Source organism: Dicentrarchus labrax, unplaced genomic scaffold (genome assembly GCF_905237075.1).
Source record: "Dicentrarchus labrax unplaced genomic scaffold, dlabrax2021, whole genome shotgun sequence".
Lineage (NCBI taxonomy): Eukaryota > Metazoa > Chordata > Actinopteri > Moronidae > Dicentrarchus > Dicentrarchus labrax.
Genome location: NW_026136718.1, coordinates 28,223,014 through 28,248,910, shown reverse-complemented (window position 1 = coordinate 28,248,910; position 25,897 = coordinate 28,223,014). Strand labels below are relative to the sequence as shown.

Here is a 25,897-nt window from a genome sequence, read left to right as displayed (position 1 = left end):
TATATCTACATTGTATCTGTGTAGGTTAAACAACAAAGGCTGGCCCAACTGGCTCGTCAAGCAGTTACAACTTAATGTCATGGCCTGTTCAGTTGTCCAGCCACCATACCTGTTTATTTAGTTCCACAGGTCTTATTAGTGGTCACTAATTAGCAAAACCTCTTGTAGGGCTGTACCGAATAGTTCAAAGCTTCAAAGCTTCCGATCGAATTCTAAACTTGAATGCCTCACAGACATTTAAAGCTTTGTTCAAAAACCTCAATAGAAGCTTCAAATGTAACAACAAATGATGGAACTATCGCTGGAATAATGTCCTTTGACCTGTCTTACCAAAGACAAAAACATGGTCACAATATGAAGTTGTGTGTGACTGTAACAGTGCACACTGTCAATGTTTAAAGTGTACAGAAATGACAGTCACCACCATTTATATTATACAATGTGAATTCTTTAAATGGCTATATTTACTATTTTATTTGCCGTTAAAAACAGACCTCAACTTTTATCCATTTTACAACTTTTGCAAAGAGTATTACAGCCTCAAAGAGCCGCTGGCTGTAGACTGTAGTCTTGCTTTCAGACCAGTTAGAGTCACAAACTGCTGCTGCCAACTTGATGACTGTGTTGCCACATTTAGCATATTTCAGAAAAGTAAGTTTTGATAAACAACCACGGGGAGCATTTTTAATGTGTTGACTCCTTGAGCATTTGGTGACAAATTGGCACAGCTGATACTGATGCAAGTAAATGTGCACCGCTCGCTTGACAAATCCATCGAGGTCTCATTGCAGCGCTTCCTATACACAGTAAATCTCTCTCCGCTTACAATCTATTCTTAGCAGGAAGGCAGAGATAGTATTATATGCAAATTAGCATATAATGTCATCTGGCACCCTCTCACAAGTTCTCGAGCAGCCAAACGCTGGTCTCATTGGAGGAGAATTGGCAGTACCTGGTCAGGGAGTTGTGCGGAGCAGACGTGGCACCGGGAGTTTCAGATTACAAAGCCAAAAGAAAAAAGCTGTTTCTTTGTTCATGACAGCAACAGTTTCCTTGGGTGGGAAGTGATGAATCCATTCCATACCATTTGATGGCAATTTCTGTGGAAGGCCAACGAAACTGGCTCGCTTTTAAAGGCCCTGAAAATTACTGCAAACACACACACAGATGATGCCTATGATGGAGCGCCAGCAGCACAGATCCAGTATGTCGACGAGGCGGCTGGATGACACCACCTCATAATGTCTGATAAATGTACTGGCAAGATGGATGAATAGACTTACCTGGCTCATCAGTTTCTGCTCTTTTTTTCACATTGAATTTGGTTAATTGAACAGAAAAGCTTCTATCTCTCAGTTTTGTGAGTTGTGACTTATGAGGCTCATTTACAAATTCCATTAGTGCAACATGGTGCAGTTTATACTTTGGATTCAGGAATGACAGTTTTCCAACAGTTTACCGCTCAGCTCCTTCTGTGTAAGTTTTCCGATCATGTCTTTTATGGCTTTACGCACCATTAATATGGATAAGTGAATGACTGCTGATGCATATGGATACAGTTACTGGATACTGGTTCAATAATGAGGAATTGTATTGACAAAAAGGGCAGTTTGAATTTAGGCACAGTATTTTTCTGTTGCAGCCAAATGATCTAAGCCACTTCACTTAGAGGTAAAAGTGATTGAAATGTGGCAAATTTCTGTGGACAGGCTTCTTGGATCAAAGTTGTACTGTCTTATGGATGTGTAAACAGATAAATAAATGTTTTCTGTTGTAATTTAAATGTTTATGTTCCCAAATTTTCCCAAATAAGCAGGGCTGAAACAAATGTCTATTCAATTAACTGATTAATTGTTTAGTCAGAGAATAGTAAAAAAACACCCATCACAATCTCCAAAGTACAAAGTAAATCAGTGTGTGGCACTGCTGAGGTGTTATGGAAGCCCAGGTTCCTTTAATAGTGGCCTTCAGCTCGTCTGCATTGTTGGGTCTGGTGTCTCTCATCTTCCTCTTGACAACACCCCCTAGATTCTCTATGGGGTTCAGGTCAGGTGAGTTTGCTGGCCAATCAAGCCCAGTAAAACCATAGTCATTAAACCAGGTATTGGTACCTTTGGCAGTGTGGGCAGGTGCCAAGTCCTACTGGAAAATGAAATCAGCATCTCCATGAAGCTTGTCAGCAGAAGGAAGCATGGAGTGCTCTAAAATGTCCTGGGAGATGGCTGCGTTGACTTTGGACTTATAAAACACAGTGGACCAACACCAGCAGATGACATGGCTCCCCAAATTATCACTGAGTGTGGAAACTTCACACTGGACTAAAAGCAACTTGGATTCTGTGCCTCTCCACTCTTCCTCCAGACTCTGGGACCTAGATTTCCAAATGACATGCAAACTTCATTTTCATCTAAAAAGAGGACTTTGGACCACTGAGCAACAGTCCAGTTCTTTTTCTCCTTTTAACTTGTGGTTTGACTCCTGTACAAGGTGTGTTTTAAAATCTATACTGGCTTTCAAATGGGAAATTCAGATGTGGTTTTAGGCTCCAAAGTGACAACAGGCTATGATTTTGGAGAGGATGAAAACTTTCATTATTAAAAATCCTGGTGAAATATGATCTAAATGTGAATCTTCGCTCAACGTCTTCAAATAATCTATGAAACTTTCACTTCCGAACCAACCTGGTTCGGGTTTTCACCAGTGACCTTTAGGGCTGCACAATTAATCATATTATCGAAATCGCTATATTTTTTGATAAAGCATCATGATTTCAATAGGTTTTTTTTAGTAAAAATTATAATTGTGATACAAAAATGATCATTCCCACTAATCATGAATTAAATTGCAATCACAATATGTATCAAATTAATGGCAATATGATTTTCTTTTACCATATCGTGCAGTCTTAGTGACCATTTTTTAACATCTTTTCAACTGAAAAATGTTTACTGCATTGTAAAAGGATGTTAATCTGCTACTGACGACAATGGCTGTCCACTTCTAGTGTGTTCAGTTACAGCAAATTATAATACTTAACCAAGCCCTTTATCCCTTCAGTTTCTATGGAAGCAATAAAAGTACAGGCTTTATATACAGGTTTCTATTGAAGAAGACTGCAGGGACCATGAAAGACTTGTTTTTCCTCCTACTGCATAGTGGACTTGAGGTTTTGCAGACAATGGCACCTCATATAGAGGGTCAGTATGCCATGCCCCAGGGTCAACACACACACACATACACACACACACACACACACACACACACACACACACACACACACACACAGAACTCCACGCTCAGCCCAGCAATAATTTTATGAATGGGCTAGAAATCATGGTGGAAGTGGGCCATTCTTCCTCTGCCTTTTCTTTGTGTTCTGTTTTTAGGACACACTCTTCTCCCAAATCCCATATGACTTCTAGCTGGTGGAGGTTAATGGAGTCTAAATGACACGTATGTACCAATGCAGACATAAGCACACACACGCTGTGTGCTCCCTGAGGTCTGTGTGCTCTACTTGTGACACTGCTATTATTGAGAAGAGGGGGAAAAACGGAGAAGGGACCGATGGATGGATAAAGGCAGGTTTTCACAACCTTCACAGAGAGTTCACAACAGATATTTGATTTTTCCTTACGCCATTTTCACTCTGCAATGTCTCCTGTGGCTGCCTGAGGGCATACACACAGACATATATACACACACATGCAGGTACTTCAAAACTAATAACATGAAGCCATGCTCTCACTCAAATAGGAAAACACTGTTTGACATTTAAAGAAAAGTCCTCCCTAAGTGCTATCAGCATCAAGAATAAACATCAGGTTTGAGTGTCTGTCTCCAAATAAAAGTGCAAAAGTACAAGGAGTACTAACAATCTGGACAAATTAAACTAAAACAATTAAACTGAATAGAAAATAATAAAATCAAATAAAACAAGATGCCATTTTTATGCCATCACTGTGTGAATGTGTGTAAAAGGGTGAATGTGGCATATAGTGTAAAAGCGCTTTGATTGGTCAGAAGACTAGAAAGGCGCTATACAAGTACAGGTCCATTTACCATTTACCTTATTGTGATCCGCTGTCAAAGTCAGTGTGATGTCGTATAAAGAGCGAGAAAGTCCACATTTGGAGGTCAATGTTGAAAGTCAGTGTTGACTTCATTAAAGTTACGTACATAAATGTTTCATACTTGACAGAAGCGTTTCCCAAACCTAACTACTTAAGTAGTTTTTGTGCCTAAATCTAACCAAACTGCGACTGCTTCACATTAACATTAACACATTAACCACGCAAGCTTCACTTATACAGTCTAACTTGACTTGAAATTACATATTTATTCTTGCTAACTTGACTACGGAGCCCTGCGCTTCCAGAAATGACATTGGAGGGATATCTACAGCGTCATAGTTTGAAGCATTGGGCCACTGACCAAGCAGCCATATTTAATGAGTTGGGAGTGAGAACGGGTTGGTACAGGCATGCCCATATCACTTCAATCCTTGCCAATAGCAGGCTTGCTGCAATACATCCATCACTGTTTAATGTATTCATTCTTCTTAATCAACATTTCACAATTACTTGACATGTAAACCCAAAACACTGTGGGCCCTATCTTGCCGATCTGAAACGCAAGTATCCAACGCAAAACGCAAGTAGCTTTGTGGGCGGATCTCGGGCGCTGTTGCTATTATGCCGGCGGGATGAATGACTCTTGCGCCCGGCGCAAATCTAAAATGGCATCTGAATAAGCGCCACTGACTTTAGACTAGGTTTTTCCTGGTCTGTGGCGGAATTGTTTTCTGAAACAGCAAAATAGCACCAGGGAACGTTTGCGCCGGAACACGCCTCCTCTTTTCGCTGAACCGCCCCCCGGAGCGCAAGTTCATTCCCTAATTTAAGGACGTGGAGGGAAAATTCCAATGTGCGTTGAGTGCAAAATAGGAATTATACAAGCGCCAGTGTACAAAGTCAATTGCGCTGAGTGCAAGATAGAGCCCATAATCTTAATTGTATCCTCTCGCCATTGCTACGGATAAAAAATAATAAATAAAATAAAAAAATGGAGGATAAAGAAAATCAGGATTCTTCTGACATGTGATGTCAAGCTCTTTCAAACAGATGGACCATTTGAATGTTTCCTGTGGTCTCTTTTAAACACAGTTCAAGGAACATTGAATGCTGGATTAAAAGTCCTTGAAAAAGCTGGACAGGTAGAGCCTGTGTGTGGGTGTGTGTGGGTGTCTGTGGATGTGTTTTCTGTGTTGAAAGGGCTTTCAGTGGCTCCTTATTGGTTCTGTATGAATTAAAACCCTTGCCAAGTTATTCTTCTACAGAAGTCTCACTGCTGTCTTTTATCCTTTCTTTATGTTTGCTAGTCTTCATTACCTGATGTGTCCTGAAGAGGTTGTAGAGTTTCTGCAATGCTACTGAGCTCAGTGTGTATCCAGTGCATATTATACAATTCAAAACTGATAATATTACACACTTAGATGCTGTGTTTTTGCATTGCCTTAAATAATCAACATGATATGTAATTGATTCAAGCCAGGAATCAATAATAAGTAAACAAGATTACGAATCTCACCAGACACCATTTTTTTTTAATTTGTCATTGAAGGATAAGAACATGTTGAACTAATAACATTAATGATGGCTCCATTCTAGCAATTATTGCAATTTATAGTAACCAAACAATAATACTGGACATCTGTGATGCATGTGTTTGTTTGCAGTTCCAAATGAATGTGCCAGTATTACACTGCAGGTAAAAACAGCAACATTGTTCTTTGTATGAACAAGCCCTCTAATATACTGGCCCCATTTCACCTCAATGATATAAAGATGTCTGATATCCTGGGCATTTCTAGAGCTGCAGCAATTGGACCACACTAAGAGAAAAAAATTTAACAGAACATATACAGTATCTCACAAAAGTGAGTACACCCCTCACATTTCTGCAAATATTTCATTATATCTTTTCGTGGGACAACACTGAAGAAATGACACTTTGATACAATGTAGTCAGTGTGCAGCTTGCATAACAGTGTAAATTTACTGTCCCCTCAAAATAACTCAACACACAGCCATTAATGTCTAAACTGCTGGCAACAAAAGTGAGTACACCCCTAAGTGAAAATTTCCAAATTGGGCCCAATTAGCCATTTTCCCTCCCCGGTGTCATGTGACTCATTAGTGTTACCAGGTCTCAGGTGTGAATGGGGAGCAGGGGTGTTAAATTTGGTGTTATCGCTCTCACACTCTCTCATACTGTTCACTGGAAGTTTAACATGGCACCTCATGGCAAAGAATTCTCTGAGGATCTGAAAAAAAGAATTGTTGCTCTACATAAACATGGCCTAGGCTATAAGAAGATTGCCAACACCCTGAAACTGAGCTGCAGCATAGTGGCCAAGACCATACAGCGGTTTAACAGGACAGGTTCCACTCAGAAAATCCCTCGCCATGGTCGACCGAAGAAGTTGAGTGCACGTGCTCAGCGTCATATCCAGAGGTTGGCTTTGGAAAATAGACGTATGAGTGCTGCCAGCATTGCTGCAGAGGTTGAAGGGGTGGGGGGTCAGCCTGTCAGTGCTCAGACCATACGCCACACACTGCATCAAATTGGTCTGCATGGCTTTCATCCCAGAAGGAAGTCTCTTCTAAAGATGATGCACAAGAAAGCCCGCAAACAGTTTGCTGAAGACAAGCAGACTAAGGACATGGATTACTGGAACCATGTCCTGTGGTCTGATGAGACCAAGATAAACTTATTGGGTTCAGATGGTGTCAAGCGTGTGTGGCGGCAACCAGGTGAGGAGTACAAAGACAAGTGTGTCTTGCCTACAGTCAAGCATGGTTGTGGGAGTGTCATGGTCTGGGGCTGCATGAGTGCTGCCGGCACTGGGGAGCTACAGTTCATTGAGGGAACCATAAATGCCAACATGTACTGTGACATACTTAAGCAGAGCATGATCCCTCCCTCCGGAAACTGGACCGCAGGGCAGTATTCCAACATGATAACGACCCCAAACACACCTCCAAGATGACCACTGCCTTGCTAAAGAAGCTGAGGGTAAAGGCGATAGACTGGCCAAGCATGTCTCCAGACCTAAACCCTATTGAGCATCTGTGGGGCATCCTGAAATGGAAGGTGGAGGAGTGCAAGGTCTCTAATATCCACCAGCTCTGTGATGTCATCATGGAGGAGTGGAAGAGGATTCCAGTGGCAACCTGTGAAGCTCTGGTGAACTCCATGCCCAAGAGGGTTAAGGCAGTGCAGGAAAATAATGGTGGCCACAAAAAATATTGACACTTTGGGCCCAATTTGGACATTTTCACTTAGGGGTGTACTCACTTTTGTTGCCAGCAGTTTAGACATTAATGGCTGTGTGTTGAGTTATTTTGAGGGGACAGTAACTTTACACTGTTATACAAGCTGTACACTGACTACTTTACATTGTATCAAAGTATCATTTCTTCAGTTGTCACCACGAATAGATATAATGAAATATTTGCAGAAATGTGAGGGGTGTACTCACTTTTGTGAGATACAGTTTATAGCATAGAGAGTGAAATGAGATGCTAGTCTGAGAAATGAATGGCGTGTCTGCCGTCACCCAGGAGGTAAAGGCAAATAATGAAGCAACAGCTGGAGTGCATGCCGTTTCAGAGAGGAAACTCATTCATGGACAGCGCTAATGAAGCATATATTTCCCAGATTAATTATGATGATTAGTCATTGATTGAATGAACCATTTTCAGTTCACAAATTGAATAAAGTCAGGCCCAAGAACGAGATGAACAGAATATGAAGCAGTGTGATTTGACTGTTCTACAAAGTGAAGACTATTGGCACAGCTGTGACCGCTACTCTCAAATAAAATGCCAGACAATGTAGTGCACAGTACATAGAAAAAGGGAGTGATTTTGGACAAAAGCCCTGCTCTTTCTTTTTTTTATCGCTTTCACTTTTCTAATCCTCTCTCTCTGGGTCTTCATGTATCACCGGTGGGGTGACTGATTCCTTTAACTCCGGCTCTATAACAGCTTCGTAGTGATACGGCCTCTGTACCTTTTTGCCTGATTGAAGGATCAGTCGTTTCCTTGCAGCTGAGCAGTCTTATCAGTCAGAAGAAAGATGCCCATTCAGCTATTGGGGCTACCAACCCCTTCTCTTGCAAATGAACTGCTGAACAAACTGAGCAAATCATACATCAAGATGAAGTAATATGTTGTTTGGATGCCATGTAATCAAGACAATGAATGAATGCACATGGGGCTTTGAGAATTTTTTGGGATTGTTGCAGCTGTAGTTCATTAAGCCCAGTTTGGAAGCCAGCCAGCTAGGCCTGGAGTCAATGCCAAGGTAGATGGATAACAACTGAGACCGTCTTCTGTGGTGATCTGTTTGTCTCAGCAAGAGTAAAGCAACCAACTTATTTAGTGTTTGTAAAGAGTGCATGTTCATCTAGCTCTACAGAGAGCAATCTTACAGCAGACAGGAGAGGTCTGAAATTTAGATTCTGTTCTAGTCTGTTTCTTTACATTGGTGTTACAACCCACATTAACTGATGTGAATGCATTGAATGAAGTTGAAAAGCATGTAAATCATAAGTCACCAGATTTCAACCCAAGTAGTAGTGAAGTAATAGTTTAGGTCCACCACCATCATCCAAACATCAAATTGAGTAGGCAATATGTTTTTTTAAGAATGTTGTTCATTCATCTAGTCCTGTTCCACACACTTGGAGAATCTATGAAAAGGAGTACTGAAGCTGTTCTGGATGCTCATGTTGGAAAGACACCTTACTAAGACACTTTCCAAGTACCAGAACTGTCAGATTAACTGATAAATGCTCATTCTGTCTTGAGAATAAGGTTGGGTATTGTTTGATCCAAATGCAGGTACAATACCTGAGTTTTGTTCCCAATATCAAAACAAAACTTACTTACCTTACTTTGAGAGTTTTTTTTAGCAAAATTACTTTCATTGAACAAAATAAGCCAAATTATTTTGTGAGGCAATGCAATGGCCATTTTTAAAGGGGTCCATTGACCTTTGACTGCAAGAAAATTGGTTCTATTGATTCCCACAAGTCTCCCCTTTACAAACACTTATATACACACACACACATATCTACTAATTTTTCACAATCACGTCAATGTTTTGTTTGTAACATTTATTTTAAGTTCAATGTATGTAACATTGATGTGAGAAACAAGTTACTATGCTTGCTTGGGTAATATCTGGCCAGCTAACCTTGGTAACATGAGCTAACATTGGATGCATAGTTACGTAATGATGTGGCTCTAACCAACCCCGAACCGGCACTAGCACCAGCCCAGAACTAGCACTAGGTTTGCATTGGTGGAAAGGGGGTATGACTGTTTTTTGTGTGGCTGTAAATAGCTGTTAGTTACACACAAGGGGAATTATCCACCTTTTTGTTTGTGGGGCTAGTGATACAGGTGCATCTTAATAAATTAGAATATTGTGGAAAAGTTCATTTGTTTAATATTTCAATTCAAAGAGTAAAACTCATATTATATAGATTCATTACACACAGAGTGAAACATTTCAAGCCTTTATTTATTTTATTTTGATGATTATGGCTTACAGCTAATGAAAACCCCAAATTCAGTATCTCAGAACATTTTTATTTATACTTTATACTATTACACAAGACCAATAAAAAAAAATTTTAATACACAAATGTCAGCCTACTCAAAAGTATGTTCATATATAAATGCACTCAATACTTGGTAGGGGCTCCTTTTGCCTGAATTACTGTATCAATGTGGCATGGCATGGAGGCAATCAATGTGTGGCACTGCTGAGGTGTTATGGAAGCCCAGGTTCCTTTAATAGTGGCCTTCAGCTCGTCTGCATTGTTGGGTCTGGTGTCTCTCATCTTCCTCTTGACAACACCCCCTAGACTCTCTATGGGGTTCAGGTCAGGTGAGTTTGCTGGCCAATCAAGCCCAGTAAAACCATAGTCATTAAACCAGGTATTGGCACCTTTGGCAGTGTGGGCAGGTGCCAAGTCCTACTGGAAAATGAAATCAGCATCTCCATGAAGCTTGTCAGCAGAAGGAAGCATGGAGTGCTCTAAAATGTCCTGGGAGATGGCTGCGTTGACTTTGGACTTATAAAACACAGTGGACCAACACCAGCAGATGACATGGCTCCCCAAATTATCACTGAGTGTGGAAACTTCACACTGGACTAAAAGCAACTTGGATTCTGTGCCTCTCCACTCTTCCTCCAGACTCTGGGACCTTGATTTCCAAATGAAACACAAACTTCACTTTCATCTGAAAAGCGGACTTTGAACCACTGAGCAACAGTCCAGTTCTTTTTCTCCTCAGCCCAGGTAAGACGCTTCTGACGTTGTCTCTGGTTCAGGAGTGACTTGACACGAGGAATGCGACAGTTGTAGCCCATGTCCTGGATACGTCTGTGCGTGGTGGCTCTTGATGCACTGACTCCAGCCTCAGTCCACTCCTTTTAAATCTTCCCCGAATTCTTGAATGGCCTTTGCGTCACAATCCTCTCAAGGTTATCCCTGTTACTTGTGCACCTTTTTCCTTCCACTTAACTTTCTATGAATATGCTTGGATACAGCACTCTGAACAGCCAGATTCTTTAGCAATGACCTTTTGTGGCTTACCCTCCTTGTGGAGGGTGGCAATGTCTGTCAAGTCAGCAGTCTTCCCCATGATTGTGTAGCCTACTGAACCAGACTTAGAGACCGTTTTAAGGCTCAGAAAACCTTTGCAGTTGTTTTGAGTTAACTAGCTGATTAGAGTGGGACATCGGGAGTCTACAATACTGAACTTTTTCACAATATTCAAATTCTCTGAGGTACTGAATTTTGGGTTTTCATTAGCTGTAAACCATAATCATCAAAATTAAAAGAGATAAACACTTGAAATATTTCACTCTGAGTGTAATGAATCTATATAATTTGATTTTCACTTTTTGAATTTAATTACTGAAATAAATGAACTTTTCCATGATATTCTAGTTTATTGAGATGCACCTGTATATACTTCTGTTTGGGAAGTTGCTTCCCTGAGACTGCTGACCCTTACGACAGCTGTTTGTGTGTATGATCTCCTACTTACATTAATCTGGGTAGCTTGCATCAGATCCAGGATGGGCAGGATCTTCTCGTATAACCTCTGAGTTTCCACCTCTTCGTACTGTTGTTGCATGGGACTCACTTTTCCTTTCCTTCCTGTGTCTTTTTTACAGAGCAAAGACACCAGTCAGCTGAGTACCCCTTTTCTGGCTATAGCTATTTTAGTACCTCGACAACATTCAGTTTACTTTCACTTCTACGTACATTAATTTTGTTTTTAAAAATCTGCTTTACCTCAAGAAAACAGTCCTTATTTTACCTTTTATAGCTGTTATTTGAGACATATTTGCCTATGGACCTGTTTATATAGCATTTTCCTAAAAATCTTACTGATGCAAGATTGAAAGTCTATTTTTTATGAGCCTTTTCTCTTTTTTCACCTAATTGAAATTTAACTGAATGCTCAGTAGCTGGCCTCTAATTGAGTAAAATATGTCCATGTTCTTTTTTGCCTCTGATATATTTGGAGATCATTTTGAATCCAGCTGCTACTCAGATAAGCCTTGCCAGTAGCGTACTGCATTCAGACATTCTTGTCATTGTTAACCCCTGTATGCTACAGGCCATGTAGGAGACTGATGACTTATAATACTCAAAAGAAACCACCACGCCAGCAGGCACTGCACTACAACGCCCCGACAAACACACATACAGACTGTAGCTTGGCTATTTTCCTGCATGCCGGGTAAATACAATAGCATGGATCTTTTGCCCACTTCGTTTCACTCATGCTTGCTCCATTAACCACGACCAGGTTAGCTCAACCCACTGAACTACTTTCCTGCTAAAGAAAAGGGGAGTAATGAGGTGTGGTTGCATACATTTTAAGTGGTGTTTGGTGTTGCATGGTGGTATACTAGGGTGTAACCACACATTCTAGTCATTACTGAAAAAGTATCAATCTGTCCCCAGTAATATACAATACGAAATATGTTAAATATGTCCTCTTTTTTTGAGTGCAGTCTCTTGTTATTTCCTATTTATTTTACATTCATTTCCATTCGGTAATTGATAAATTACCTTTTATATATACCTGCTGTCATATTTTTTACTTGATTTGACAAAAAAAACATTAATCACATTGGGTTAGTTAATTATAAGTAGTTTCAATATAGTACATACTCATATTGAAATACTGTATGTAATATTTATAGTATAAATCTCTGAAATGTCCTTTGCTCTAAGACTTAAAAAAAAAAATCTTTAGCGTCTTCTGGAAGATGGTATGGGTGGTGACTTACGTGTAGACCACATCTATAATGTGTAAGACATACATACACAACAGCAACAAGGAGAGTTTCAAGGAGAATGTTTAGCTAACATTTGCAAAAGTGGTGTCAAAGTTTTGTTAATTTATTAACGTTACCTTAGCTCATACTGAGAAGTAAGGAATATTTACATGTGAGCCATCTTGTTTCCTTCGCCCCAAGCCAATTTTGAGTTACCCTTGATAAAAATGTTATTCTTTCTGTAACGTTTTCAAAATTGACAAACATTTTCTTGCCAAAAATTACTACATGACAGCTGTCAAAGGCCTCTTTCTGCAGGAAAATCCACCAGACGGCAGAAGACATGTCAAATTGGATACATTAGGTCTTTTAGGAAAGCACTGGTCATTGTTATGACACAGTGCTCTCAGAAACTCATATATAAAACCACTGACATTCTAGGGTTGAGTTGGTCTAAATGTGCCTTTGGTCCATGTTGTAATAAATCAGATTTGTCCTGTAAAGATATGAAAGTACCCCTGTACCACTGCAGGGCTGCCCTATAGAGCTCCCTTTCACCTTCAGTAAAACCTGTAACATGTAATAACACATTCAGTGAATATATTGTTGTACACAAACCTGGAAGAGAGGGCCAGATCCCGGAGAATATCTTCTTGAGGATGAGGCCTTCCTCTTTCCTCCTAAAGCCCAGGGTCATCAGGTAATGTTGGGATACATCTGTGGCAGACAGCAATTCAGTGGTCTGGGGGAGGACATGACCTCCTCTGGGGTCTGAGGAGGACGAGACGTACAGGTTAGGATGGGATCTGAATAGTATTTCAGCAGTCAAGTGTGTTGACTTGCCAAAGGGAATGCATCTCTGCTGTTTTGTAGAGCGACCACTGAATTAACATTTAATGTGAACAGTGAACTTTACAGCTCCCAGTGTGATGCTGACTGTTATTTATGACCTAAGTCGAGGCAGGCTTGCTTCTCTTCACTCTAGAGCATAGTATATTCGTTAAATATAAGGCATACAGACAACTTTGTCGAGCTACCACGTTAGTAATGTGCAAGTTAGATGCTTTATTTTAAAAAGATGTAGCATATAGAAGGAAAGGTGAGCTGTGCTGAGTCGTTGAAGCAGCAGAAAGTCATCAGGGGCCGTTTTACCACTAGGACTTCTCCTAAATAGCACTAAAAGTTCCTCACTTAGAGTCTCTTTTTAAGAGCTTTTCACAAGGCGCTGCATATAGTTGTATGGATTAAACAAAACCTTGATGCAAAGAATTTGCATTGGTGATTTTTAGTAATCAAGTTATTCAGGTAAGCCGAGGAATCGTTTCAGCCCTAGTTGACAGTCACCTGTCTGTGAAATGAATGTGAACACAACACTAAGATATTTGCAATAGTGCTTCAGTGACCCCTGACCCCCTGATAACCTTCCATCATCAGAGTTCACACTCTGAATCTTTGTGAATATTGCCCCAGATTTATCAAGCCCTTTTTACCACGACACCTTTTGATCTAGACCTGGTTTTAATATATAGTCTGGAAAGAAAAGTCATTGATCAGCTTTCCTTTGATTTTGATATTCCTTCCTTCTCTCTCACAACCAAACATACTGAGTACATCAGTTGTGTCATATTTGTTGTGGAAGTGGAAGTGATGACTAGAAAGAAACAGTTGGAGCCTTGAGATTCTGCTCCAGCAGGGACTCAAAGATGAAGTACCCTCCAGAGGAACTAGACAACGGGAGAAATCCAATCTGTGATAAATAGAACCTCCCAGAGAAAGTTCATGTTTAGGTCTGGGGGACAGTGCAAAGGAGTAAAGTAGAGGAAGAAAAGATCATCTTGGCCTATTAAAGAAAAAGGTGAAAGGGAGAATAAAGTAGAGATGGATTGGAGATGTGCTGGGAAGGACAAAGAGGAGGAGAAGGAGGAAGAGGAGGAAAGAGTCCGGGGTTTATACTGTTGGATTTATGATCTCTGGTTGCGAGGTGGAGGCTGTGCTATCTCTCCTACTATAATTTCATTATGATTCTCAGTGGAGAGTTTGAAATTCCCGAGGCAGATATGCCATTTCCAAGGACTCCACTGATGCATTCAAGTGTTTCAGTGGGGAGTCCTGAAAACTTCAGCAGCACTGGTTTCTTATCAGTCGAGATGTCCTGAAATAAGACAATAATGGAGTATGTATAGTAGTCCCATAGCACTGATCTAGTGTTACAAACTTCTACCTGATATTTCAAAGTTGAATTATTTTTGGCCTCTACTGGAGAGGTTTAGGTGTGTGTAACTGTACTGTTGTAGAGTTTCATTAAGTTTGGTGGGGTTAGTGTTTGTAGTTGTATGTGACCGTGAGCTCAGGAGACCTGGAGACCTGAGTTTTCCTCCAAACAAAATTGTAATTTGACAGAATCCTTACTTACTCTGCACTTACATGTATGATTTGTTGTCAGCTGCTAATGGTCCACAAAGATAAAACAAAATCTCACTGTAAATGAAACACAGAGGTCGAGTCTGCTCACAGTTAATTTCATTTTGAGGTTATGTGCAGGGGTCAAAAGTATCTGTTTCCTCAAGTACTGTACAATTTTGAGGCACTCTTACTTCACTACAATTCAATGGGAAATAATCCAGTACATATATGTAATAGCTATAGTTACATTGCAGATTACAATTTAAGTCTCCCTATGAAGTCAAAATTGATGATTCAATGTTTTTATCAAATGACGATACATCACCTACATCTCACGCAACAATGACAAAAATGTACCAATTTTTTAAGGTATTTTTGTGTATTCTTAATGGTATTTTAGATGATTTCTGATGGTAAGATAGCTTTAACTACTTTCTAAAATTGCTAACCTTTAATTAGGAAGGTGGACACAGATGCTAGCTCATAGCGCTAGCTGCCTAACAGTGGTAGTGTAACGCACACTCAGCACTATTGGCTACTGTAAACCCCAATCAATATTAATAAGTTCCTCCCTAGCTGCCTGTTTTTACACAATATGCCTAAATATGCAGAAGCAAATAGTTCTCTGGATTCTGCTTCATGGGGACTGTAAAAGCAGCATACCTGGTGGGCCTTAGTGCACCATAGGGTGGTATGTGGAAGCAGTGCTACTGCCAGTCTAGGTTAATTTAAAAGTATTATTATTATTATTATTATATGATTATTATATTAGTTATTATAGGTTTTTTTGTGTGATAAAGGATTCGCATGAATAAAAAAATGTCAAATTAATGACCAATTACATTTGAATACCAATCATGGCACGTCATCAAGGAGAAACAAACGTCTTAGCTAGCTAAAGCTCCCTTGGATGCGGTGATACAAAATGGATCAGTTTTGCAGTTGCAACCAGTAAAAGTTCCTAAGAATGTCATGAGGAAATATGACCCTAAATACATTTCCTCAGGAACAATCCAAATCTGGATTATTCTGTTTTTGAGAGAACATTTTGAATCTGATGACTTTGAGACAAGATCTGAAACTATAAGAAGCATCTTTTTTTACATGATTTAAACAGATTTGTAGACATAATCCTCAATGGACACAGGACATCCATTGTAAAGAGTCAGTTCTGCTGATTGTTGCAAGATGTGAGTGTGATGTGAATGTGACTTCTATTATTTTGGGTTTGACTCTGAATATCAGTATTAGTACGAAAATGTGTTTCAGATCTGTTCAGAGCTCATTGTCTGTACATATCATAGCAACATATTATTATTAATCACAGAGTATCTTGAAAATGCTGCAATACATCAGGCCCCAGATATACAAATATCTGCACCTTGTTGGAAACCTTCCAAAAGCTGATTATAATTCAAGGTCCTGCTCTCACATAAGCCCTCTTCTGCTGTCCTTTCTGCTAAGCTCATGTCAAGTCCTCCCATCTCTTCCTGTCCTTTCCTTTATCCCCTCTCTCTGCTCCTCATATCCTCTCTGACCACTTGTAGTTGGAGATGTTTGAGACTTTTGGCCAGCCTTGTTAACTCAGCTCTCCCGCTTTCATCACTCACTGCTTGGAAAACTGATTCTCTGATGGACTGGCTGGGCTACTGATTGGCTGACCTGCTGTCACAGTGAGTGTCTGCAGGGCTCAGCTGACTGGTTAACTCAACAAGAGCCTTGCTGCAACCAGAGACTGGTTGACTAGTCAGCTGCTGATGTTTAACAGGTATAATTGTCATCTTAGTTTGGCATATTAGTATGCTAAAATTTGCTAATGCGAAAGTACAGCAGAGGCTGATTTGCTGTAATTACTTTTGCAGGTATTTGGTGAAGTACTTAATGGTATAAAATTTTGACCCGGTGATGCTGCTTAGAGGGTCACCAAAGTAATTAGAATTCATCATCTGGGGACCTTGTGGGTCCGTGTATCTTTTGGTCATTGGATTTTCCTTTCAGAAACGGGTATTAAAAAACAGAAAACGAGTGGTTATTTGATTTTCGTTTTAAAATACAAAAATTAAAATTGAAATACAAGGCGTTTTTCTTTTTCATGGTCAAAAAGGGATGAGCGAAATTTAAAAAATGATTCGATTTTCATTTTCTATTTCATATAACAAAAATTAAAATCACTAGAAAACAGAAACGGAAAAAAGGCCTGTTTTTTCATATTCTGAGACCGGATGTTGTCATTTACAGGACGGTGCTGTGTAGAAGAAACATTAGACTAGTAGACTGCGGTCAATCCAGTCGTGAGTCCGATCTCCGTGGTCAAATCAGCCAAATCAGTGTACAAGTATTCTCAGCATTATGGTAAATGCGGAGAAACAGCGTATTTACTTCCGGTTTTCAAAATAAAGGTATTTAGAGCCGTAAGCTATAATTAAAATATGTTACATTAAAGTGTTGTGCCCCTGATGAATAAAAAAACACTTTATATCAAGTATCTTTACTGCACCAGTGTGGAGAAATGCCAAAATAAAAGTCTCATATTTATGCCTCCAGAGATTGCATATTTGACCATATTTGAGGTACTGTAAAAACATATTGCTCAGTGTTTCCTGGCTACTGATGGTATATTTGACTTTTACACATATGAGACTACAAACATACTTAATATCAAGCATTTTTACTGTACCAATTTGGAGAAATTTAACAATAAAAGTCCATATTTGTACCTCCAAGTGGTATTTTCATATATTTGAGCTACTGTAAAAACACTTTGCTCAATAATTCCTGGCTATGGATGATATATTTGACTTCTACAGTTCTAAGACTACAAGTATACTTAATATCAAGCATTTTTACTGTACCAATGTGGAGAAATTGAAGAATAAAAGTCCCATATTTATACTTCCAGATTCCATATTTTCTTATATTTGAGCTACTGTAAAAATGTAAACTGTATGTGGAACCACCTGCAACAGCTGTCACACTGAATAATATAAAAAATATGTGAGGAAGAGACAATAGGTACAATGGTGTTTTGAAGTTAAAACTAATTATTTTTCCCTTTTACCTACAAATGGACACAGCAGAGCTGCAAAATAAGAAGAATGTGGACTGGCATTGCATTTTGTGTGAAAAGTAAACAAATTAGAATTGTGTAGGATTTTGTGTTTAGTGTTTAGTGTTTATATTATCAAGATGTTATTAAACATTTGTGTGAAATTTTGTCATGATTACTGCAGCATTATTGAAGTATAATGAAAATGCTTCACCCATAGCCTGGAAATATTGAGCAATATGTTTTTACAGTAGCTCAAAAATATAAGAAAATATGGAATCTGGAAGTATAAATATGGGACTTTTATTCTTCAATTTCTCCACATTGGTACAGTAAAAATGCTTGATATTAAGTATACTTGTAGTCTTAGAACTGTAGAAGTCAAATATATCATCCATAGCCAGGAATTATTGAGCAAAGTGTTTTTACAGTAGCTCAAATATATGAAAATACCACTTGGAGGTACAAATATGGACTTTTATTGTTAAATTTCTCCAAATTGGTACAGTAAAAATGCTTGATATTAAGTATGTTTGTAGTCTCATATGTGTAAAAGTCAAATATACCATCAGTAGCCAGGAAACACTGAGCAATATGTTTTTACAGTACCTCAAATACGGTCAAATATGCAATCTCTGGAGGCATAAATATGAGGCTTTTATTTTGGCATTTCTCCACACTGGTGCAGTAAAGATACTTGATGTAAAGTGTTTTTTTATTCATCAGGGGCACAACACTTTAATGTAACATATTTTAATTATAGCTTACGGCTCTAAATACCTTTATTTTGAAAACCAGAAGTAAATACGGCGTTTCTCCGCATTTACCATAATGCTGAGAATACTTGTACACACTCTAAATTTAAGTGCGGCTGATTAGACCACGGAGATCGGACTCATGGGCTGGATTGACCGCAGTCTACTAGCCTACTGTTTCTTCTACACAGCACTGTCCTGTAAATGACAACATCCGGTCTCAGAATATGAAAAAACAGGCCTTTTTTCTGTTTCTGTTTTCTAGTGATTTTATTTTTTGTTATATGAAATAGAAAATGAAAATCGAATAATTTTTTAAATTTCGCTCATCCCTTTTTGACCATGAAAAAGAAAAACGCCTTGTATTTCAATTTTAATTTTTGTATTTTAAAACGAAAATCAAATAACCACTCGTTTTCTGTTTTTTAATACCCGTTTCTGAAAGGAAAATCCAATGACCAAAACATACACGGACCCTTGTGGGTCTGTATATATGAGGTGGTACCAAGTTTTGCAAATAACAAGTTAGTCCCAAGTATTTGCACTCAAGCCCCAAGTCAAGCCCCAAGTCCTAAACTTTGAGTCCCAAACAAGTCGTTAGCCACTCTCGAGATAAGCAAGTACTAAATATGTCAATATCCGTACTTGTAAATAGTATATAGAAACTTTTATTTAAACAAATAGTAAAAATCAAAAACATTGCTCTGAAGCTCAATCCTGAGGCTGTTCTGTTTTTCAATAAATATTCAACTTCTGATCAACCAATATCAATTTCAGGCGTAAATCAACAACTTCAGGTCAGTCCCGCCCAAGCCTCACCCACGTCTGGTTTAAGCCCTGCCCATTCTGACGAATACAGATAATTCAGTTGGTTGAACAGATACAGATGATGTTGTACTCATCCCTGATGTGCGCTAAACCTAATGTAACAACATTGTAATAATATACTAAATAGACAATTATACACTTTTTCAGGTTCATACTTTTATATGGGGGCATCTACTGGAATGCTTTAATGTTCATAAAACACATTAATTATCTCCTACTGTACATTTCTGCATTTCATTTATTTTGAGTGAACATCAAAGTATGCCAAAAAGGAACCTGTGGTATGGAAAAACTATGGGGGCCTTACAGTGGACGCAACCGATTGCCACAGTGCAGCAATGAGTTCCCAGCCTCATTGGTGTAACTAGCTAGCTAGCTTACCTAGTTGTTAAGCTAACATTAGTGCTCAGTAACACAACGTTAGTTCTTCATGGTTCTGTCCTGCAACTTGATTGGATGCTGTCGGACAAAGTGGATCTGGGGAATTAAGTGTTGACTTGCTGGGAATGAATAGTGTTAACATTAGTTGATTCAAGAAATGAACCAACTCATGGTACACTATGTAAATAATAGACTTTTTAATCTTTGTATTTTCGTATTTTCGAGCCCAAGTGAAGTCATGAGTGATTGTTGTTAAGGTCCAAGTCAAGTTGCAAGGCCTTTTTGATTTTGTCAAGACAAGTCTAAATTCATCAAATTTGTGCCTCGGGTCCACATCTGTGGTACATAATGTTATGGCAGTCTATCCAGTTGTTTTTGAGATCAGTTCAGTTTACACCAAAGTGATGGCCATCCATAGTGAAAGGACGCTAAACCAGATTTTTCAGATTTAGACTTGAAACGCACCTGTGTATATGAAGTCAGCGAATACAGGGTGCTGCTTCATGGAAGCCTCTTCTGCTTGGCTGATGTCCTTGGCTGTAGGATTTCCAGTATATGCTGTGTACATTATAGAGATGTCCTTCTCCATGAGTTGAGCCTTGTACAACATAGCCTAGGACATGACAAAAAGATCCTTTTAAACTTGACTTTATTTAACTTCTGGTTGTGCCATTAACATCACCTATTAATAAGTACCTTTACATGAACTCTTGTCCCTGTTACGCCATAATCATAATCATATTTGGGATATAGAACATAAGAAACCACAACATTAACATTCCTGGCTGTAACTGATGGTCAGTGCAGGAGTCCTCCACATCACAGACTTTCTCTGTCACTTCTGTGTTCTGATGCTCATATAATCAGTATTGTCTTGGCTGTCCTTTAGTATACGACTTACAATGCTCACTTTGCAATATAGATATTTGCCCTAGTGTTTTCCAATTAGATACCTTGTTTTTCTTTTTATTCAGTTATTTGGACTACTTTTCCTTCTCAACTAGTACCATTTGGCAAGTGGTCAGCAACCTTTACTATTGAAATTCTGCAAATTGTATTAGAGCCTTATAATGCAAATTTCTTGTTACAGATTTTAAAGATTTTTTATTTTCACAGTGCTTTGAGGGTGCCTGGTTAGCTCAGTTGGTAGAGCTGGCGAGCCATCTACGGAGTTGCTGCAGCGGCCCCAGGTTCAAATCTGACCTGCGGGCCCTTGCTGCGTGTCATCCCCCCTCTCTCTCTACCCCACTTTCCTGTCTATCTTCAGCTGTCACTATACAATAAAGGCCAAAAGAAATAATTTTAAATAAAAAATTAAAAAAGTGCTTTGAGTGGTCAGAAGACTAGAAAGGTGCTACCCAAGTACAGGTCCATTTACCAGATCAAGCATACTGGTAATCCAGCAGCAAAATCGGTCCATGCACAATTAAATTCTCCACTTTACTCCAAGACTTTTCTTTTTGTCATCACCTAAAAATGTTACCACTTTATTCACCATACTGTATTTGCTTTATTTCTGGTTAAATTACTTTGGTTTTATGTTGAAGTGAGTGCAGTACTGTCTGTGCATAGTTATGTGCAGGATGGCCACAAGCTAGCCAGAGAGTGTTTGTGTATGTACTGTCTGACAGCTGCAGAAACAAAAGAGGGTGAGTACTAGTAAAATTTCTGCTTAGGACCACCAGAGGGTGAGGGGCAGCCCTGTGAATAGGTTGACAAAAGGCACTTTTTTAGCATGTGGTAATCAGACTAGCACATTATATAATACTCTCGTGGAACTATATGTGGCAGTAGCTCCCTTTGAAAAGTGAATGTATACTCCTAAAATCAGCAGTTCCTGATGCTGTATTTTCTCTATTGTGGTGAGAGTGCAAAAAAACATTGAGAAAAAACATAAAAGAAAGACTACATCTTTTCCAGATGTTGAAGTAATTGCCTCTCTACAAGATAATGAAAAGGGGAAGAATATTGAGTAGTTCTGAGTGAAAGAGGGCTCACGCTTCACACAGAACCATATCTTGTTGTTGTTCCTTAAAGTGAAATTAAATCTGAGGCAGAGGCCAGAAAAAAGGCAGATTTTTGGTGGTGGTGGGATAGATGAAGAGACTTCCTCGGCTTAAGAGCCCTCAAACAGAATGTGTGCATTGCACACACACATACACAGTGCATCTTGAAAGCTGCTTGGGATGGAGAAGGGGGAAGAGAGGAAACCAGAAGTCTCTTGATGTGCTGTGTACTAAACCTCTCCTTGCACTCATCTCACATCAAGCAAATGTAAATGGCCAAGCTTGGATGGCGTAAAAACACACAGAGGGGCACATATCCTTAAAACCTTAAAACAGTCATGAACACAAAGAGAGGGCATCGTTCCAGGTGGAAGCAGGGAGGAGAGCCTTTATGTTGTCCTAGGAGCTCAAGCCATCTCCCTATCCTCAGATGCAGGGAGGAAGAAAGGCAAAAGGCTAAACAACAGGAGCAATCACAGTCTGTACTTGAGTTCTGTCAAAGAGGATTTGCTTTTACTATGCTGTGCTCTTTCTTTTTTCATGGCAGGTGAGCCTTTGACTTTTTTCCAAAAATCCTGGCTTTAGTCTGTCACTAAAAGAAGTCACATTCAAAAACACATCCTTATTAGCTCTGTTTTGTCATATAGGCAGTAGGCGATTGCTTAATTTTCTTTATTTTCTTTCTTTTAAGTAACCTGTTATCCAAGTTTTATCATTTGGAGAAAATTATAGATCCAAAACAGAAATGACATTACATTACATTTCTCAAAAAACTAGCGGGTCGACAACTTCAGACAAACATCAAGTGCAGCAACACAAGACAGACATCGCAAGCAGCTACTACTGATTAGTCCAACAGCAAGAAGGCCAGCTCGCTGTCTGGCTCCAGCCTTTTATTTTACCAATGACTAAAGGCCAGTCCCACATTTACTCTTGCCCTGTGGCTTCCCTCTTCTTTTCTCTTCTTAGCTCCCTCCGTAGTCCTCCAGGGTCTCAAGTCAGGTGCTTTGTTTAGCCTATAACAATGTTACCTAACTTCAGTCCACTAGAGGGTGCTGTCAACTGAACTTTATTATTTGTCGTTTTTAGAGTGAATGTGTCATTTTCCTTGGGTCTCATTTTGCAATGATAATGTGTTATTTTCCTGATCATATTGTTTTTGTGTTATCACTGGTCACAATGGTTACAGGACTGTCAAGTCTTCTGACCCCAATGCATCATCTTCTTCTTCATGTTCATCATCATTATCACCGTCAGTCACTACTATTGGTGTAGTTGTTGCTACTGTTGTTGCTGTCCCCCCATGTCTCTGTCTCTGTCCTTCTGTCGTTACCTCTCTCTCTCTCTCTCTCTCACCCCAACTGGTCGAGACAGACGACCACCCACCTAGAGCCGAAGGATCTGTCCTAGGTTTCTGCCTTTTAACAGGCAGTTTTTCCTTGCCCCCGTCGCCAAGTGCTTGCTCATGGTGGTACTGTTGGGTCTCTGTAAATAATGTTATAAAGAGTTCGGTCTAGACCTGCTCTATTTGAAAAGTGTCCTGAGATAACTTATGATTTGGCGCTATACAAATAAAACTGAATTGAATTGAATTAATGCATGAGGTGTGTATCGTGTAGAACACAAGGACAGATTTCACAGCCATCTTTATAGTTTCACAGTTATATACCCAGAATTTATACATTTTCAAATCCCCTGTTGTCACGAGAAGCGGAAAATTTAACACAATTACAGCAATGGCCAAATTTGTAGAGCACTTATAATTCTTCCCATTCATCACATCACAACATTTAAGCAGTTCAATCAAAGCAGACAACAACAAATCATCTGCCTGTACAGCAAATGTTTCCTCAGGAAAGTGACAGCTAGCATCAAGCTCCAGTTTTAGTTACTGTACAGGTAAAATACATTAAATCATTGTTTTTGAGTCTCGTTTAGTCTGTTTGATATTTCCCATTCGTCACAGGACTTTGGTTTGCACAGTTAGCATGAAAGATACATAGTCTACCTCCAAATATGAAGAGAGAACTCACTATGTTCACTGGACTGAAAGAGTATCTGTTAGGGCTGGCATTTTAACTCATCTTCTCCTTTTGAAAAGACCTTTTATGTTCATTAATTACAAAAATACTTTATATTCTTGAGTACTTTTTGTCCTGTTTGGAGAGTTTAACTTTATAGAAGATGTTTCAAGGGCATTTTAAAGAACACAACACTGGATGAATCACCAAATCACTGCTTATGTCATTTTGACAGAGTAAAATGGGAAAAACTATTTATTTATAAATTAGTTATTTATTTATCTCACACTACTAGGCTATTATACTTAATTTTGTTTCATCGACAGTCTTGCTTGCCAGACACTTTTGTGCTTCTACCATTCGATATTGAGAGTCTGCACAGGATGTTTTATTTTTTAAAAAATTAACCACTTCCGTGGCGTTTCAAAAACGTGTTGTGGTTCTTCCGGTGGATCCATTGTATTTATAGTGTGTGTATATATAGTGAACAGAGCTTCCAGGTCTGTGAAGTGAAGCCAAGGCGGAAGTGTCTTAAACCTGCGTTCTATATAATGCCCAGCAGCTCCATTGGCTGCCATAAAAAACAATACCATGCATTCTTATGGAGACAGGGTATGCTTAAGGGTGTGGCTATCTTGTGATTGACAAGTCATTGTCAGTGAGTCCTTCCAGCTCAACGCACTAAACTCTCAAACTGTCAAACTAGGCAGTGCTGATCAAATATGAATCCAGATTCTGTTACTGTGTTGACTACTGTTTCTTGTTACAGACGAGTTGAAACTGTGCAGCCAATGAAAGCGGCTCAACGGCACAGTACGTCACCTCAGCTGGCCCCGACAAAATGTTACAGTGAAACTCGAGGCTTCAGAATGGTCCTCCACAAACCAATTGTCGACATCTCAATAGGTTGACACAAATAGCATTGTCTAGAATGGCTGCGATCAGTTCCAGCAGCCACGCTCGGTGGAATCAAGCTGTTACTTATTTTAACTGCTTTAAGCAGCTCAACTCCTTTTAATACTTACACCTGACTAACACTTCAGAGACTTTTGATGCTTAAACTTTACCTGACATGTTAACTGCTCTGAGCTTAAACTCCAATACTTAACATTTTAAGACATTTTACCTGTTTATAGTGTTTGTATTTAATTTAAGCGAGCACACATCTTTTTTTTTTTAAATGTACTTATTGTACAAATGTACTGCTTTTTGTTGTGAATAAAAAAAATAAGCAGCTTTAAAAGCTCTGAACATGTCATTGGAACATTTGTACTTATTTTTGTATATCTGGAGAGATATTAACCAGGTGAAAGAATATTGCTATCACATCTTTCTAATAAGTGCTAGGTCTTAAAGTTGTTCTGCTTTCTGTCCACAGTGGCTGGGAGGGAAGACAGTTCAAAAGCCAGTGTCAGGTATTGATGTGAAGATATACTGACTGATTTATGGGTCATGCCCTTTACTGTTCCATTTTTAAGGTTAAATCAGGCCTGTTGTCAGGGCAGACACACACACGCACACACACACACTTTCACCTCGCCCTTGTGGGTTCATTATAAATGCTTTAGCAGGCCTTATGCAGCAACCAGAGGTTTCTAAACAGCCGTGATTGATAGGCTGGTGAAGACCCAGTCGGCAAGTCCTTTAACCAATAATCATTCACACACACACACACACACTCGTCCACTGAGTGCCCATCTGTCCTACTCACCTGCCAATAGAGTTTGAGCTGCGTGCTGATATGGCGCTCGGTGCCTCCCAACAGACAATACAGCCAGTCAGCAGTCAACACACTCCTGATGGCAGAGAGAGGAGAAACAATGTGTCAGGGAAATCTCAATCAAGACAGAAGTTTGAACCAGCTGATAATGTAATAACTAATGTTTACATATGTTCCTCTAAATGGGACAACTGTGGAGTCTAAAACAGAAATGTAGCATCCAACAATGTAATAATGTCCTGAAAATGTAAAACTGTCTCGAAATGTATTAAATAGACCTTTTTCACAGCAGCCGTTATGAAATGAAATAGTAGGGCAAACACAGGTCTATTTTGCACTTACAGTGATAAAAAATATAA

At 39.3% G+C, this 25,897-nt stretch overlaps 1 protein-coding gene across 1 annotated transcript in view; it reads right to left on the bottom strand.

Annotated features, from left to right (window-relative positions):
- LOC127350657 (spermatogenesis-associated protein 16-like) overlaps positions 1-25,897 on the bottom strand; it is a 77,626-nt gene that overhangs the window by 32,916 nt on the left and 18,813 nt on the right. The window contains exons 2-4 of the mRNA XM_051377475.1: positions 20,257-20,404; positions 12,997-13,149; positions 11,133-11,251 (exon numbers count right to left, since the gene is read on the bottom strand). Of these exons, the coding sequence (XP_051233435.1) occupies positions 11,133-11,251; positions 12,997-13,149; positions 20,257-20,404 (420 nt within the window). The remainder of the gene's footprint in view (positions 1-11,132; positions 11,252-12,996; positions 13,150-20,256; positions 20,405-25,897) is intronic.